This window comes from Eumetopias jubatus, unplaced genomic scaffold (genome assembly GCF_037043125.1).
Source record: "Eumetopias jubatus isolate StellerSeaLion01/CBP00866 unplaced genomic scaffold, mEumJub1_p1.0 scaffold_17, whole genome shotgun sequence".
NCBI lineage: Eukaryota > Metazoa > Chordata > Mammalia > Carnivora > Otariidae > Eumetopias > Eumetopias jubatus.
Window position 1 is genome coordinate 14,184,738 of NW_028274823.1, and position 19,874 is coordinate 14,204,611.

At 34.7% G+C, this 19,874-nt stretch overlaps 1 protein-coding gene across 1 annotated transcript in view; it reads left to right on the forward strand.

Annotated features, from left to right (window-relative positions):
* The window catches only part of PDZD8 (PDZ domain containing 8), an 81,191-nt gene that overhangs the window by 26,968 nt on the left and 34,349 nt on the right, over positions 1-19,874 (forward strand). Inside the window, exon 3 of the mRNA XM_028121843.2 lies at positions 14,119-14,221. Coding sequence (XP_027977644.1) covers positions 14,119-14,221 — 103 coding nt within the window. The remainder of the gene's footprint in view (positions 1-14,118; positions 14,222-19,874) is intronic.

The window sequence follows — 19,874 nt, forward strand, 5'->3', positions numbered from 1 at the left end:
ATGTAAGCATGAGTATTAAATATCTAATTATAATTTGGGTTTGTCACATTAACATTAGGAAGGACATTTTTCAAGTGATTTGTGTCTAAGGAAATTTTGACCAGATTTTTTTTTTCTTTCAGTGAATTTTCTTGTAGATTCACAATCATACCATTGGATTATCTTTTCCAGAATAGTCATAGCAACTTTTAAACATTAGAAGGGCAATTTTGGACAGAATTTCTTAACTCTCCTGTATTTACCTACTCATCTACCCTTCCCCAAACCTGCAAAGATAGCCTTGAAGATTTATTATTCACTTATTCAACATACATTTATTTACTGTGATGTAGATGATGTGTAATAAAGAGATAATGTGCTAGGAATTTTTATTTTTTTTTTAAGATTTTATTTATTCATTTGAGATAGACAGAGCACAAGCAGGGGGAGAGGTAGAGGCAGAGGGAGAGGGAGAAGCACACTCCTCGCTGAGCTGGGAGCCCGACATGGGCCTCTATCCCAGGACCTGGAGATCATGACCTGAGCTGAAGGCAGGCGCTTAACCATCTGAGCCACCCAGGTGCCCCCCCCTTTTTTTTAGATTTTATTTATTCTTTTAAGAGTGTGCCAGGAATTTTTAAAAAACTAGTTCTTTTGCCTTAATGTTGCTGGTGGGGTTATAGATTGATTATATCTTGGGAGGAAGCGCATTATTTAAAGCGTTTTCCAGTCACTATCTTTATAAACCCCACCATGTAAAGTTAGCTAGTATTGTGGTCCTGCGTTATTTTCACACAGCTTAAGGATTACTTAAAATTTTTTATGAAGGAAAGAATAAATTACTGTTTTCTACTCATCCCTGCCTTTTTGTCTTCAAATTGAATTCTAACATTCATTCTCATTAAAATCTTACATTGTTTTTCTTCTAAACTTTTTTCTTAGTATAAAAAGTAGAATTTTCAGGTCAGATAGATTCCAACTTTGTAGGATATAAACTAAAGAGGACATATTATTGTAATCTAAGCATTTATATTTTAGTAATTTTTCCTGCTCCTGAATGTAAACTCATTTTGTGTGATATATTATAAACTCTAAAGCAGAAAGAAAGTGACACTGTAAAGAAAGTGGAAGAAAAAATAAGTGCCCTTTTTTTGGAGGGAGGACCAAAAAAAAATGCTTATTTCAATTTTTGAAACTTAATGGTTTAAGACCCTTGAGATATTTTTTACCATGACTACTTCATTTAATGATACGAAAAGGTTTGAGGCAAATAGAATAAAATTATTGAATGATCAAATTTTTAAGAGAACATAAACATTTTTTTAAAGATTTATTTATTTTAGAGAGAGGGAGAGCACATGCTTGGGGGAGGGACAGAGGGAGAGAATCTTCAAGTGGACTCCCAGCGAGCACAGAGCTTGATCCCATGACCCATGAGATCATGACCTGACACTCAACCCACTGAGCCACCTAGGTGCCTCAAGAACATAAACATTTAAAATTAAAACATGTCTGTGGACCATTTGTATGAGGATAAAGTTGTTTTGAATTAGCATGCTGTCATGAGTTAAAGTTTCCTGAGTTTTTAGCTTTTAGACATGCATATTCACATTTCTCTTGCTTGAAGGAGACTTACATGTTCAAGTTGTTATAATGTCATATGTATCATTTACTATTGTTAATAGTTTTAGGTTAACATTCTTATGATGCTTATTTCGTAGGCTTTTAGAACTTGACCTTGAATCTGGTAAAAATAATAGAACTTCAGTAATTTTTTCCCGAGTCCGTAACCTAGAACATCAAACTCATTCCCAGACAACCATAGTTCTCTATGAGGATCTCTTTTTCTTTCTTAAACTTTTTAATTTGAAGTAATGGCTGTGTTGTGAGGACGTTTTTTAAACTTTATTTTGATGTAGTTTCACACTTACAGAGGGAAATGCATTTTTAAATGCATTTTGCCAATGAGGAAACAAATCAGAAGTATCCATAGAAAACAAACTTTACTGAAAATGTTGGAGTTGTGGAAATAATACTGGCATTTGAGGTAGAAAGTGCTGTGTTCATATCTTAGCCATGTGCTCTTATTGCTGTATGTCCTTAGACAAGTTGCACATCTCTAGAATGGGCAAGGATGCTTGCTGCCTTGCTGTACCTATTTAGAGATAGGTACATAACCCGCAGTGCCTACTGCATAGCAAGCCTTCGATAGATGTAGCCTTTAATTTATTTTTAAGATTTTTATTTACTAATTTGAGAAAGATTGTGCAAGTGACGGGGGGAACAGGGTTAGGAACAGAGGGAGAGGGACAGGCAGACTCCATGCTGAGCGAGGAGCCCAGTGTGGGGCTCTGTCCCACAACCCTGAGGTCATGACCTGAGCTGAAATCAAGAGTCAGATGCTCAACAGACTGAGCCACCCAGGCACCCTAGTAGTCTCTATTATTATGCCTTAATATAATCATAGTATTTATCAAGAAGAAAACAAATCTTTAAACAAAAGTATATTTTTCTTTGTGTATTTGGTTGTGAAAGCTGGAATTTTTTTAAGATTTTATTTATTTGAGAGAGAGAGCATGAGTTGGCAGAGGGAGAGGGAGAAGCAGACTCCCCGCTGAGCAGGGAGCCCCATGCAGGGCTCTATCCCAGGACCCTGAGATCAAGACCCGAGCTGAAGGCAGACACTTAACTGACTGAGCCACCCAGGTGCCCCCTGGAATTCGAATTTTATTACTTAAAAGGGTCTCATGGTGTAAAGGGAAGTTATTTTCTAATTATCTGAAATATAGTTTTGAATTTCCCGATTAAAATCTTGGGGGCAGAAACAACCTCACTTGTAAAAATTGGTTCTAACACTTTGTATTTGTCAAATTTTTTTAAAAATAGATATTCTGAATTTTTTTTGCATTGACTATAGCTGTTTTTTTTTAACCTTAGATGAGCTCAATTGCTGTATTCATAGCACTGCTATTAGACTAAATTAAACATTCGTGTTGCAATCATATTAAGATTATTTTTAGATTTACAATTTATCTCATAAATTTCATTCCATCTTAAAGGATTTGAGGTATTTTGCAGAGAAACTATATGCCCATGTGCAGTTAAATAGAAGATAAGTTATATAAAAAATAACCATATAGAGAAGAAAAGATCAATTTTCTGCAGCAAAGGAAACTTGATGAATTACTTAGCTCTTATTTTCTGGTATACTGTACATGTTCTTCAGGGGAAAAGAAATTCTGGCACCAAATTCTAGATGGGATTTGTCGTATACATCTTTATGTTAAAAGACATTGATATAATAGATATATTTTCTTTTCTTTGGCTTATTTTATCAGCCAGTTACATTTTAAACAAACTAAGATTGTAGTTGGTGAATGCAAAGCCTATGAAATTTTGTTGTGTGAGAATTCTGTACTCTAAAGCAGTATATTTAGGATAGCCTGTCCTAATTATAGATAGGAAATTCTAATTAAGGTCAGTTCTTCACTGAGTCATACTGTTCTAAAGTCTGTATTTTGTCAGTAGCTTCTAAAGTGTTTTGTTTTACTGGGTCCCAAAAATACATCATTTAAAAATTTTTTCAAATGTTAACACGAAGACAGAAAACCACAGCAGTTGACATTCTACTTTATTATCAGGAGTCTTCCCTTATTCTCCAGTTATCTATTATCAGCATGGATGCATGGATTCCTATTTTTTCCTTTTACTATCCTTAATTATTTTGGTGCCTAAGTTGTCCCATATTCGGCCTCTAGGAGCCTGTTCAAACTGGCTCCTGTATGCTGCATCTGACATAAACTTGTTTTTTTTGATTTTTTTTTTAAAGGTCTTTATCACTTTGTGATATAACAGCTGTTCTAGGTTCATTTTGTATCTTCTCTGTCACAGTCCTAGAATCCGCTATTTTTCCAAAGAACCTTGGTTCCTTTTAGTAGAAAATAATACTACAAATCAAGATCTGGGTGTTGGATATAGTCATTGCTACTCGTATATAATCAGAGGCCCCATTAGTGGACAGTTAACAAATACATACATGTATAGACACTTATAGGTATATAATATATACAACACATACATAATTTAGAAATCGTGAATTGACCCAATATATCCAATTCCAGTTCATTCTCATAGGGTTGTTCTGTGCCTTGGTTTTTGCTCCTTTCATATTTTTGTCCCTTGAACCCTGGCTCCCAGTAACATCAGCAATTTACTCATTTGCTTTATCCCGTAATACATCTCAGATAGTTTCAGAATTGCTTTGTCTGTATAAGTAGAGAAAACATACTTACGAAAAGAAATTCAGGATTTATAAGTCAATCAGAGAAAGACATGTATCATATGACCTCACTGATATGAGGAATTCTTAATCTCAGGAAACGGAGGGTTGCTGGAGTGGGGAGGGGTGGGAGGGATGGGGTCGCTGGGTGATAGACATTGGGGAGGGTATGTGCTATGGTGAGCGCTGTGAATTGTACAAGACTGTTGAATCACAGATCTGTACCTCTGAAACAAATAATGCAATATGTGTTAAGAAAAAAAAAAGATAGGAGGGGAAGAATGAAGGGGAGTAAATCGGAGGGGGAGACGAACCATGAGAGATGATGAACTCTGAAAAACAAACTGAGGGTTCTAGAGGGGAAGGGGGTGGGGGGATGGGTTAGCCTGGTGATGGGTATTAAAGAGGGCACGTTCTGCATGGAGCACTGGGTGTTATGCACAGACAATGAATCATGGAACACTATATCAAAAACTAATGATGTAATGTATGGTGATTAACATAATGAAAAATTAAAAAAAAATTCAGGATTTATTTGCATTTCTCCCCCACTCTACCCAAGATTAAGGGCATATGGTCAAGTACTATATTCATGAATTAGATTAATTTTCCCCCTTCAGTGTGTTATGATATGCATTTGAAATATAGCTGGCTTTATTCTTTTCTGTTTGCTTTCAGTTTCAGTTTCCCTCCCTCCCATCCCTGCCTTTCCATCCTTATTGATTCATATTTTAATATGTGGGGCATTAACATACTTCCAAAACCCAGAACTATACAAAAACATATACAGACAGTCCTTACTCCACATGGAACTATGTTAACCAAAACCCTGCATATCAGAACAGTGCAAAGCAGGGACAGAGTTCTATGTAGTAACTCAAAGTAAGGACTGCCTGTACGGTCATTCAGATCTTCTGTATCTTTACTGATTTTTTTAGTCTAGTTCTGTCAATTACTGAATAAAAGTGTGTATAAATCTTCAAGGCATGACTATGAGTTTATCTCTTTTTTGTAGTTTTGTTATTAGGTGCATATTTCTTCTTGACATATTGACCCTTTTACCATTATGAAGGGTCCTTTTTTGTCTCATAATGTTTCTCGTCTTAGTATTTATTTTGTCTAAATTGATAAAGATGCTACAGTTTTCTTACGTTGATTGTACTGTTTCTGTGTTGTTGTTTTTTTACAGTTTTTTACTTTCAGTCTTTCTGTGTTTTTATATTTAAATATAAACGGTTCTTTTATGTGTAGTCTAACAGTCTCTGCCTTTTCATTAGACTCTTTAGTTCATTCACATTTAATGTAATGGTTAAGTTATATTTAGGTCTGTCATTTTGCCATTTATTTTTTGTCTCATCTGTTTGGCTCGGTTTGGTTTTTGCTCCTCTGTCCCTTCTTTCTGTTCTTCCTGTTTTGTCAATCAAATATTTTTACAATTTAGACTTGACGCAGACCTTCAATTTGTAAAAAGCACAGTATCTCTGAAGCACAATAAAGTGAAGCACAATAAAAGGAAATATGCCTATATTTCCTTTGAAATATTGAAGGTGGCTTCAAGATGACATTTTGATAGAAGGAATTAATCCTTTAATGGCACTATGTCCATGTTATATAGCAAAATGTTTAGTTCTTCTGTAGAGAAGCCTGCTAACAGGATGGATTTTGAAATTCATTTACAAGACAAGCTGTTTTAGAAGTTAAAACCAGAAAATAATTTCTACCTTGCATTGGTTTGTGAATCCTTCATTTAGGTTATACTATTGTTTGATTCTATTCACTTGGTTATTTTTTATTCTAGTGGTAACTTTTTTTTCTCTGAGTAGTTGATAAATGGGTGTTGTTATATTATCTGTATTTACTTTAATGTTTGATATTTTATCTTTTTTAAAAAGGGAAAAAAACCTAGCTAAATTTGAAGATATTTGGGAGCATGACCCTGCAAATACTTACATTGTTATTAATAGCATTTATTACCTGCAGTATATAACATATAATAGGCACTTTGCATTCATTATTTCTAGCTCTCAGAATCTCTTTACAAAGTTAGCATTATTACATCTATTTTATAGATGATGAATTGAGATCTATAGGTTACTTGCCCAACACGTCCTATCTAGAATTTGAATCTCGGTTTGTCTGACTCCAAAATCCCTCATTCTCTTATCTTTATATCCTTTAAAAAAAAATCTTATCAAGGAAAAATCTGGTCCAAAAATTTTTCATTTTATGTTAGAAATATACAAATTTTGGAAATTTTTTACCTGTTTGAGGGCAAGTCATTATTTTTAAAATGTTACCTTTTCAGGAAAATCTTGGGACAGATCTTGTGTACTAATAATGAAGTATCATTTAGATGAAGGCTGAAGTCTTTCCTTCATGAAAGGAGAGCTCAGAGGAAATTAGCTCAAATATGAGACATTTAAATTTGTGTGAATGATGTTGAAAAATGGGAGGAATTACTTGGAATTGTTGCTGAATATTATTCCTTCAGGTCTTTAAAGCTATGTACATCTATAACTATAAAGGTCTATAACTCTGAATTTGATATAACCCCACCATAATGAAGCAGCAGAAAAAGAACTCAAGGAACCGATCCCAGTTACAGTTGCAACCAAAAATAATGAGATACCTAGGAATAAACCTAACCAAAGAGGTAAAAGATCTGTACTCTGAAAACTATAAAACACTTATGAAAGAAATTGAAGAAGACACAAAGAAATGGGAAAACATTCCATGCTGATGGATTGGATGGATTTAACCAAACATGGTTAAAATATCTGCACTACCCAAAGCAATCTATGCATTTAATGCAATCCCTATCAAAATACCACCAGCATTTTTCACAGATCTAGAACAAACAATCCTAAAATTTGTTTGGAAACACAAAAGACCCTGAATAGCCAAAGCAGTCCTGAAAAAGAAAAGCAAAGATGGAGGCATCACAATTCTGAACTTCAGGCTAGCTATATTACAAAGCTGTAGTCATCAAGCAGTATGGTACTAGCAAAAAACAGATGCGCAGATCAGTGGAACAGAATAGAAAACCCAGAAATGAACCCACAACTATATGGTCAACTAAACTTCAACAAAGCAGGAAAGAATATCCAGTGGAGAAAAGACAGTCTCTTCAACAAATGGTGTTGGGAAAACTGGGCAGACAGCAATATGCAGAAGAATGAAACTGGACCGCTTTCTTACACCATACGCAAAAAGAAATTCAAAATGGATGTAAGACCTAAATGTGAGACAGGAAACCATCAAAATCCTATGGGAGAACATAGGCAACAACCTTTTTGACCTCGGCCATAGCAACTTCTTAACTAGACACATCTCTGGAGGCAAGGGAAACAAGCAAAAATGAACTCTTGGGACTTCATCAAGATAAAAAGTTTCTGCATATCAGAGGAAACAATCAACAAAACTAAAAGGTGGCCTGTGGAATGGGAGAAGATATTTGCAAATGACCTATCTGATAAGGGTTAGTACCCAAAATCTGTAAAGAACATACCAAACCTAACACCCAAGAAACAAAAATAATCCAATTAAGAAATGGGCAGAAGACATGAATAGACATTTTTCAAAAGAAAACATCCAGATGGCTAACAGACACATGAAAAGATGCTCAACATCACTCATCATCAGGGAAATACAAATGAAAGCCACAATGAGCTACCACCTCACACCTGTCAGAATGGCTAAAATAAACAACACAGGAAACACCAGATGTTGGTGAGGATGTGGAGAAATGGGAACCCTCTTACACTGTTGGTGGGAATGCTAACTAGTGCAGCCAGTCTGGAAAACAGTATGGAGGTTCCTCAAAAAGTTAAAAATAGAACTCCCCTGTGACCCAGCAATTGTACTACTAGGTATTTACCCAGAGGATACAAAAATGCAGATTTTAAGGGGTACCTGCACCCCGATGTTTGTAGCAATGTTATTAACCATAGCCAAACTATGGAGAGAGGCCAAATATCCATCACCTGATGAATGGATAAAGAAGATGGGGTGTGTGTATATATATATATATATGTATATATGTGTGTGTGTGTGTGTGTGTATATATATATATATATATATATATATATACTGCAATTTACCATCAAAAAGAATTGAAATCTTGCCATTTGTAACAACATGGATGGAGCTAGAGTATATTATGCTAAGCAAAATAAGTCAGAGAAAGACAAATACTATATGATTTCACTCATACGAAATTTAAGAAAAAAACAGATGAACGTATGGAAGAGGGGAAAAAGGGAAGCAGACCGTAAGAGACTCCTTACTGGAGAGAACAACTGAGGGTTGATGGAGGGAGGGAGGTGGGGGATGGGTTAAATGGGTGATGGGTAAGGAGGGCACTTGTTACGATGAGCACTGGGTGTTATATGTAAGTGATGAATCACTAAATTCTCCTGAAACCAATATTACACTATATGTTAAATAACTAGAATTTAAAGTTTAAAACAAACAAACAAAAAAATCATGTAGGTGATTGGGAAAAGAGCCAATAAGACAAAAGTGAAAATTTGTATTTTCAGGGACCTGAGTGAAATATAGATACTTATGTGAAAAATCAGGGCCAAATTTGCTAGCAGAAGTCCAAGATAGTTAATCTTTAATCAGAGGGAAGTTACTGAAGGTGTCTCAAGGTTATATTAAGAAACACTTGTTTTAAGAAGATTGCTATTTATAAAGTAGATTGCATAGAGAGAAAGGTTAAAGCCCTAGCGCCTAACTAAGAGGTGTGACAGGGTAAAGGTGAAGAGGTAAGCACTTGAAAGATAGGATCAGTAGGGACAGAAAGAAAGGGACAAACAAGCTAACAAGGACAGGGTTTCCTGAGTGGCTGAATGTGTGGATGGGTATAGGTGGGGGAGGCACATGACTGTTAAAGATTTGAGTTGAGTAAAATTATGGTAAAATTGACTTCCATTTGGTCATCAAGTGTTGATTATTTTTCTAGATATTGGAGGTTATAAAGAGCCAGACACAGCTCCTGCCTCTTAGGACTAGTGGGAGAAATACAGGTGCTTTTTTCAGAGGGAGATGAATGTGATTTCATATATCTTTAGTGGTAGGGTATGGTTAGATTTCCCTGTACAAGTGTTCTGTAAACTTGGGGTTTTAGAAGCAACGCAGGAGAGGGGTGCCTGGGTGGCTCAGTCAGTTGAGCTTCCAGCTCTTGATTTCAGCTCAGGTCATGGTCCTCGGGGTCATGAGATCGAGCCCCGGGTTGGGCTCTGTGCTCAGCGTGGAGTCTGCTTGGGATTCTCTCTCTCCCCCTCTGCCCCTCCTCCCACTCGCACGCGCTCTCTCTCTCTCACAAAATAAATCTTTTTAAAAAAGAAAAAGAAGCAAAGCAGGGAAAAGACAAGGACTGGACATTAGATTTGGAAGTCTTTGTCAAAGACAAGAGAGTTGAGTTCTGAGTAGGATGGTTTCAGGGGGAAGGGAGGGGTAGTATAGGCCCTAAGCCTATACTACAGGAGGAGGAGGTCAGCTACATTTGATTCTTTTCACAACCAGTGAGTTGTTATTTGACTCCCTACAGGTGCAAGACTCCTTTCAAATTAATCATTAAAAAAAAAAAAATTTTTTTTACTTTTTTTCCTTTTTGGTGTAAAATGAGATTCTTATAAGGGCACATTGGAAATTACTTTCCTTTTCTCAGTGGTTTGATCTTGAGTCATATAAATTCTGTTTCTTGATAGGTGGTGTTTGTGTTTATGTTTAACATGAGATTTCAGTATACCTCTGTCTTTAAAAAAATTAACCTTTTGAACTTGGAAATAATATCTCTTTCAGGAGATAGGGGTCTAAAGGCAATTTCCTTTGTCATTTTGTTCAGCAGTATGGACTCTTCCCCTTTTCAAAGTAGTTTAGTAAAAAATTTTTGTACCATTTCTTGCTTATTCAGCATATATTGAGTGTTCATTTAACTCAAAATATGTATTAGCCAGTGATTGTAACTGTGTATTTCTGGTGCTTATATAATCTGAATGGAAAGCCTTTGTTTAACTCAAGACTGAATTGTAAGTGCATAGGGATGTAGGATGAAAATTGATTCTTGTTTTAAATATTCTGCCTAAACTAAAGCAAATGCTTTCTAAATTCACCTAACTAGCTGGTATTTGTGTTTCTGGTAGGAAATTCTTCCTGGCATTTCTCCAGAAATTTACATGTTTTTCCAAATCTCAAGAGATAACAGTCAAGAGATCAAGAAAATGGAGGAAAATGTTATAATTCTATTGTGAGAATTAAAGCTTAGCATTCAACATAGTCATTACTGGGTGAAGGAATCCACTGATTACACATCAAAAGCAGGCACAGGAAACACTGATAGGAAGTATGTCCTGAGGACCAGATACGGAGTTTATAGAGGGGAACAGTCATGGTCTGAGCAGTCAGTCTTGGGTGGAGCTTTTGCCCTGTCTGCTAATTGGGAGTCATTCTTGCAAACAAAATAAATATTAATAAATTTACATACATAGTATACCTTATATAAACCCTAGGAAATGATGCTTTTTTTTTTTCAAGAAATAAGTTTTCTAAGCAAAATAAATCCTTAAATTGGCAGTATGACACAAGCTTCTGTGTTATGTTGTTAACTTTTCTGAGAGAAACTAAAGTTACTTTGTTAGAGTACTAATAATGTTTCCCAGCTTTTTCTAGTATTTGAATATTCACTATAGGCTACAGTTCTTTGTAAGTGCTTTAATGGACGAAACATAAAGAGGAGATGTGAATGTTGTGGGATACTCTGACATAGAATCAGAAATTGATCTAAAATCAGAATTAATAAAAGCAGTATCTATTTCAGTGGTAAAACCAAATTCTGGACAGTCAGGCAAAATATCTTCATTATTAAAAAAAGAAATAAAGTTATGTGAAGCAAAATGAACCCTAACAGCCAATCTGGAGGTGTTTTTAGAAATACTTTTAACAGTTGGACCAGTTGTTAGCAATGCAAAATGAAAGTTTTCTGTGTCTCGGATCAGGTTTATCAGGGCAACTAATGCTTTGTGTACTTTAAAATTTCATTGTTAAGAATAACTATTAAATGTTAAATATTTGTGGTATTTCAGTATTTTAAATGATTTTCATTTGGAATTTATTTGGTTTCAAGGTACCCTTTTAATGTTTTCTGTTATCAAGTACCAGATAAAAATCATGCTTACGCTTTATTGAAATATGAATCTTGTCACAATATATTGATTCATAGTAATGATAAGCCAAGTATTTATTATATCTTTTTGTAACGAATATTAAAATGTTTAAAAGTTTTAATGTAACCCTAATCATTACTGTTCATTGTCATGATCATACATTATTCTTTTTTCTTCAATCAGCTTTATTGAGGTATAATTCACATACCGTACAATTCAGCCATGTAAAGTGTACAGTTCAGTGTGTTTTAGTACATTTACAGGGTTGTGCAACCATCATCACAATCTAATTTTAGAACATTTTTGTTCCTCCTAAAGAAACCCCATACCCATTAGCAGTCAATCCCTAATCCCCCTAGTCCTCCCCAGCCCTAAGTAACCACTAATCTACTTTCTGTCTCTATAAATTTGCTTACTGCAAACCTTTCATATAAATGTGGATTCATACAGTATGTGGTCTTTTGTGACTGGCTTCTTTCAGTTAGTATGTTTTTGAAGTTCATTCATATTGTAGCATATATCATTTATCATTAATTCATTTTCTCTTATTGCCAAATAATATTCCATTGTGTGTATATGCCACATTTTATTTACCTCTTCGTCAGATGATGGGCCTATGGGTTGTTTTCACATTTTGGCTATTAATAATGCTGCTATGAACATACATATTAAGTTTTTGCATGAACGTATGCTTTCATTTCTCTTGGTTATATACCAGGAATGGATGTGCTGCATCATATGTTAACTTTTGAAGGAACTGCCAAACTATTTTTCAAAGTGGCTGTACCATTTTACTTCCCTCCAGCAAAGTACAGGTATTCATTTCTCTACATCCTCACCAGTACTTGTCTCCTTTTTTGATTAGCCATCTAGTGAGTGTGAAGCAGCATTTCATTGTGGTTTTGATTTTCATTTCCCTGATGGCTAATGATGTTGAGCCTATTTACATGTCCTTATTGGCTATTTGCATATCCTCTATGGAGAAATGTCCGATTTTAAGTTGAGTTATACTAGACCCTTAGGAGATACCTAAATTGCAAATATTTTCTCCCATTCTGTGAATTGTCTTTTCACTTACTTGGTGATGTCCTTTGAGGCACAAAAATTTTAATTTTGTTGAAGTCCCATTTATTTTTTTTTCCCTTTGGTACTTGTACTTTTGCTGTCCTATCTTAAGAAACCATCACCTAAGTCACGGTCACAAAGATTTGAATTTATGTTTTCTTCTCTTATATTTAGTTCTGTGACTCATTTTGAGTTAATCATTGTTTTGTGTTATTCTTTTTAAAAAACGTTAAAAAGGTGTTATAAAAATATGAAAGTGTTGTAGTTTCAGGGAAGGATTCTGATAAATGTGCTTTCTCATTTCTGAATCCTGAAGATTAATATCTTTTGGGAATTTTAATATCTTTCTGGGAATTTGGTGCATAGCCTTCTGTGTATGGTAGTAAAGGCCTGTAGGTAGTTTACTCTTTTGACCAGATGGTGGCGGCAGAGCTTTGATGAATGAAAATTCTCATTTTTCTAAACTTAGTATTTTATAATTATGAATCTTCTTAATTTTTTGGCAGTAGGCCGTTAAGCACTAAGTTTAAATTTACTTTTAAGATTAAAAACTATTTAAATTTAGGGTTGGTTTTGTTTTTGTTTTGCCATGAGTTTATTCAGGTTTTTAGTTTATGAAGCCAGTTTGTGAAGTATGGACATGATTTGCTAGTGGTCTCCAACCTTAGGACACAGTTTTCTCATATTACTCTAATAAGTTTTATCTACCTTTTTTTTTTTTCATCTCACTTCTACCCCCATGATCTTTGTGTAGACATAAAGTAATAGAGTAGCAGTCAAAATGTTGATTAACACTAAAGCTATTCTCAAGCTTACTCTTGAAATACTTTGGTAGACTTATGTTCTCATTTAGAAGACAGGTAATATGGAAGCTAGACATGTGGGTAATATTTTTTTCCTTCAATAATAAAACTGCTTTATATCATCTCAAGATTGGGCCTGAGATCTCCTTTTTAGATCTGAATATTAAACAGTAAAATTAGGTGATGCTGTTATTCCTTCACAATTGTTTTCAAGATAATAGAAATAGCAAACACTTATGGAACACTTAGTGTTTGCTAGGTGCTATACTAAATGCCTTGTATGCATTGTCATCTTCTGTTCTCACAACAGCTCTAAGTGGTATTATTTTTGCCCTGAATTTTTCAGAGAAAAAGATGGCTTTTGAGAAGTTAAATAATTTGCCTGAAGTCACACTGTTAGATGGATAAGTGTGTGGGTGTGTTCATAAGCAACTATGTTGTACTATTTTATGAATGTGTTAATTTTTACAGAGGTGGTATGATACTATGTATATCACTCTGCAACTTATTTTTTAAATTCAACAGTCTGATTTGAAGACCTGAAGCTTTTGCTTTCTGGTCAGTTTGTTTGCCTCATGAATACATACTACTTTCTGTTTGACTTAGCTGCTAAGGAACAGCTTATCCCAGAATTTCACCTAATTTTAGCTTTACTTCACTTTTCCACTAGAGGGTGTACTAAGTGTTTGACTTAATTTTTTTTTTCTGTTACCAAAGTTATAAATAGTAATGGAGTAATTTATTATTTCTTGGTATAATCAGAGAAAAATTTTATTGCATATAACTGGTATAATAGTCTCCTTGTTTTATTCTTATACTGCAGGTTACTCATTTTTGGATCCTATGACAGAGAGGCAAATATTCATTGTACACTCGAGTTGAGCAGTGGTGTTTGGGAAGAAAAACAAAGGAGTTCTATTAAGACGGTACAGTGGATTTGCATAGTTTTACATCCGTATAAAGTTTGTTTTCTATAAGCATACCTTTAATAATGTATCTATATTTATAGAGTTATTTCTGGTCATGTACAAATAATTTTGGACAGCTCTTATTTGTCTTGTTGCAGTACAATAGTAATAAAATGAATCACATAAAACTGTGGTATTCAGATCACTTGCATTAGAAACCTTGTCTAATTTTCCTTCTGGAACTTTAAAATTATTTTACAGGGATGGAGTTAGGAGGAAATAATTCTAAACACCTTAGAAAGCAAGTAAATTTAGAGCATTCTTTCATTCAGTAGATGTTTTATGAGTGCTTACTTTGTACTAGGTGTTGTGTTAGATTTGGGAAACAGTTCAAAACAAGAAAAGACCCTGTTTTTGTGGTGCTAGCATGGGACAGAGGTTTGGCATGAGGGTTAGAAGAGAGAGGTGAACTACATGTTATAGGATAGAGGTAGAAAATGACAATAAATGGGTAAACCAAAGAAATGAATAAGGTAATTTCCAGAGATTGACAGATACTATGAAGAAAATAGGATTATGATAGAGCAGATTCTTCAGATTTGATGATAATAGGGAAAACCTCTAAAGAGATGACACTGAAGCAGGATGCCCCAGTTAGAATTTCAGATAAACAGTGAATAATTTATTTAAAAGTATTTACCCACATTTTATATGCTAAGTCTGATGACTTTACACTAGAGATGAGGCCTGAATCCTGAAGAGGAGCAAGCCACATGGAGAGTCGGGAAATGAGGGAGTAGAAGGCATTTCTAGCAAAGGGAGCAGCAGGTGTGTGAGGGCACGTGAGTTTTGAGGACAAAAAGAAGGCTAGTACACAGCTAGAGCACGGTATGAGAGCCAGAGAGTCACGTTACATCTTATAAGGGGTTTGAATTTCATCATTTGTGGTGGGAGACTTTTAAGATGACAAGTGATATGATCTTGTGTACATTTTGCACAAAATGTTCTGCTTGTGTAGACAAAGGATTGTAGGAGCACAAGAGTAAACCTAGAGAGAGGTCAGTTAGGAGGCATTCAGGGGAAGTGTTGGTTACTAAAACTAGGTGGTAGCTGAGAAAATAGAAAAAAGAGAATGGATTTGGGCTATACTTTTGGTGTATGAAGGACTTAGAGTTCTGGTTTCTTTTCTTTCTTTAAAGGACTATTACAAGACTGAAAAAATTGTAAAGGCTTTTAAAATATTCTAAATGCTAGAATTAAACAGAAATAGTCCTTTGCTCTCAACATGGTTTAATTGGACTTGTTGAATCCTTTGGGTTCTTATATGAATAAAAATTGTCACTAGTTATTGGTTAATTTGTTTCCAAAGTGAGTTAGTAGTTTCTGAATATTATGAATAGCAGTTTTAATAGCAGTTATTCTGTGCTTCTTGTGTTTTGCATAAATCTAGTAGTCTATTAAAGATTTAGAGCATTTATCAAAATTGTCTACAGAATTTCTATATTAAGCCCATGATGTTTCACAATGGAAACAGAGTTCCAGAATTTTATGGCTTATGGTAGGGGTGGGGGGGACCGTACCATATCCCTTTTTTTTTTTAAACAATTTATTTCATTTATTAAGTATATACTGAAATATTACAGGTTTGGTGGTAATAAAATTCCAAGAGTGCTTCTTGGAACCACCAAACCTCGTTGGAGTTACTTTTTAGTCTTTTGAAAAATAAGATCCATTTAGCACATCAATAGTTTTTTTGCAGGAATAAATTATAGTTGTATTCTTTAAAGATGTATTTAATAACTTAGATATTTAGTTGTTTCTATTACATTTAATTCTTGGTGGCAATATAGCCAGTCCTGTGATTATTATCTGTAGCTGATAATTTAGGAAAACTATTTCTCTGTTATGTCTTCATTATGGTGAATAGGTATTTCTGAACTATGCTACCTAGCTGTTTTTTAGTAGTAATGATGTGCTTTTGGTTTCTAGAATAACCTGTTATTCTTTGTAACGTTTTAAAAAATAGTCACGGTTCTCAGTTTTTAAAATAGGTCTGTAAGCATATCTCCATGCTCTTGGAGAACATGACTTCTTTTTTTTTTTTAATCAGACCACATATGTTTTATTTTTCTGAACTCCAAATTATCCGAAGGTAGAATCACATTTCTAGCTATGTACAATAGGATGTGTACTTATGTGGGATTTCTTCAGTCCCCATATTTTAGAGAAGGTACTTGAGCTCTTTCCAGAATATCTAGTTTTAGGTATATATGTCAGACTCAGTTGTATTCTAAATATCTGAGGTTGTCTGTAATTCTGGTTGAGAATTTTATTTTTTATTAATATATATTTTATTATTAACATAATGCATTATTTGTTTCAGGGGTACAGATCTGTGATTCATCGGGTTTTGTTTTGTTTTTTTTACTTTTTTAATGATAATGTGCTATTCTTTGGATGTTCCTTTGACCTTAAATTGTTTCTAAATTTCATAATTTCTTTATACAGTAACTTGTGAATATCCTTACAAAAAATTGAGTGGTATGAAATTCTTTTGGAATAAATAGAATAATTTTGATCAGAGTGGGAAAATAGGGAGGAGTAAGGCTGGAAAGGGAGGATGGGCCACAGAGTTTGAATTTATGAAAGTAGTAGAGAGCTATTAAAGATTTTGAGCATAGGAATGACATGGTCAAAATAGTGGTTTTTAGGGAAGTCTCCCATTTCTTTGGTGGTTGTTCGTACCTTAGCTTTCTTTTAAGTTATGTCTCAAACAATTTGAAGCAACTTCTCAGAGGAATAAATTAACCAGTTTGTTCTGAATTACATGAATACGTGAAAAAGCATTATTGTTTTATCCAGGTCTGAAATGGTCATAACTTGCCATTGCTAATGACATTTTAATTTTCCTTTATTATATTTGCAAAATATGAGATTAGACAACTTTAATATTTTGCAGAAAAGGTTAGTAAGACTTTATAATCTTGAGTTACAATTTTGGGTCTTCACATATGTCGTAGGTAGTTTTGGAGAAAGAATTCTAGGTTACTAATTACATTTGGTGTCAAAAATGTCAGCAGCAGTTAAGTGTCTCCAGGCATTAAATTACATAATGTCTGAATTTAATAACTCTAGGGAGAAAAATTCATTGTGTTCTTTAGGACTACATAAAAGATTGCAGGCTAGGATTTGATTATTTGCAATATATTGCAAATTGGGATAGAAAAAAAGAACGTCATTAGAAAAATAAGTATGAGAAGGTATTTGATGAGTTTTGAAGCTATCTTTATATAAATACAGTTTTCAGTTTTAAATTCGTTTTTTAAGTGTTGAAATTTATTCAGTGAAGAGAGCCACTAGTTTCAGTGCATATGTAGAATGAAAGAAACTTAATTCTTTCCATATTTTAAATGTGCCTTTGAGTCTTTAAAGCGTTATAATGTACCTTATCATATTGCTGATAGTGGAAGATCATTAATAATAACAATAGATGAAAAGCTTTAGGGGGTGCCTGGGTGGCTCTGTCGGTTAAGCATCTGCCTTTGGCTCGGGTCATGATCTCAGGGTCCTGGGATCCAGCCCTGCATCAGGCTCCCTGCTCAGTGGGGAGTCTGCTTCTCTGTCTCCCTCTGCTCCTCCCCTCTGCTCCTGCTCTCTGAAATAAATAAATAAAATCTTTAAAAAAAGGAGGGGGATGGTGAGGTTTAAAGCATGCCAAAGGCACAGGTCAGCCAGGTCTTGTCATTTTTAAATGCTTTCCTGGAAGCTCCTTCCAGGGATTTCCACTTGTATCTCATTGGCTAGAACTGAGTCACTCGGTGTCTCCAACAGCAAGGAACTATGGAGAATCATTTTAGTTTTCCAACCTTTGTAGAGCAGAAGGCACGGGTGAAGGGTTTTGAACGCATTTTAGGTGCCCAACCCACAGTCTTACCATAAGAAAATATTCAAATCTGTCTGAGGACTTATTTTTAAGGGAATTTTTCTTATATTGGGATATAAGCGAGTAATTGAAAGGAATATGGATTTCTCCCTGTTTTGAAATGGACAAGTAAATAGAAAGGAATCTTCTGGGTCTCTGAATGTACAGTAGATGGGCAGAAGGGAGATATTGGAATAGTCATGTGTTCAGTATAAATAGAAGCACTTCATGTCTTCTGGAGCCCAATATACAGGTTCCCAAGGGAACTGCAGTTAAAGGCATTAGGAGATGTCATGGTATTTCAGATTTGCCTGAAAGATAAAATAATAAATCCCTGATGAGCGTTCAACTGACATTTGGGGAGAATCCATAAAGGATAATTTGGAACTCTTAATCAGAATGAGTATATTCCTATCATAGGGTTATATGGTATCAACTGGCAACTTGAAATTGGCAGCTGCTGTAAGAAAGGCTTTAGATAGGGTCAGCCATACTGCAGATTATGAAATCAGAAGAATTCACCTCCTAGAGTCTAGACTTTATCTCTGTTTTGACCTGAGTGGTACTTTTCCTTCTCTTCACTGCTACTTCCCAATCAAAAACCTCATTTTTTTTTAAAGGATCTGATTCTGAAAGATAAATAATTTATATCAGCCTTCCTCAATTTTCTTTTTAAACATACCCTTACAATTAAAGAGGCATTTGAGGAAATGATCCTTATTTTCAAAGAACTGTAAGTATAACAAGAGAGGCATGGGAACCAAATATATAACATGAGTTATATACTTTGCCCATATACAGAGAGCCAAAGCTTTTTGCCTAGAGGATCTATACTTGTTCCATTAAATCCCACTACTCTAACAAAGATTGGACTGAGTGGTAGTCTAATAATTAGAAGACAGTTTGGGAGTGGTGGTAGTAGAATCAGAGGCAGGGAGAGCTCTGAAACTCTAGGGAGATGAGATCTGAATGGAAGGACGACCTTTATAATAAGATGAGCCATGCTCAGTTGCGTAAGATTGAGCCTGATTCAGAGGCAATCTGCCTTATTATAGATCCCAGTGAGTCTCCCTATACTTTCAGAGTAAAGGTTGGGGCAACTGAATCCAGGAAACACTTGGCAGAGGGCACATAATCAGTTGGAACAAAGTACAATATATAGGAAACGCATTCCCTATCTAATTTAATATTACAGTGCTAAACAAGCATATAGAAGAAATGGAAACAGTAAATGCATTTCAACTTTAAGAAAGTTTTTGATGAAGAACCATACAAAAGGTTCCTAAATCATTTCTTTAGCAGGAGAATGTTTTGTTACAAATAGAGCTGCCTTAAGGATAAAGTTGACCAGGTATAATAATATCCTGAGTGATTGAGTCTAGGACTTTGATCAGTTTTGACAAATGATGTGAAACTGCACTTTAGAGTAGAAAATTAAATAGAAATAAAATGTACACCATTTAGGTGATTTTAAATTTTCTTGTAGCCACATTTTAGAAAGTAAAAATAAATAAGTAAACTTAATTTTAGTAATGTTTTATTTAACTGTATACCCAAAACATTATTATTTCAACATGTGATCAACATAAAAAATGAGGAGGGTTTTTTTTTTTCCTTTTAAAGTCTTTGAAATCTGGTGCATATTTTACAATTACAACACATCACAATTCATCCTAACCACATTTCAAGTGCTCAGTAGCTACATGTGGCTAGTAGCTACTATACTGGGCAGCACAGAACAAAAAGAAG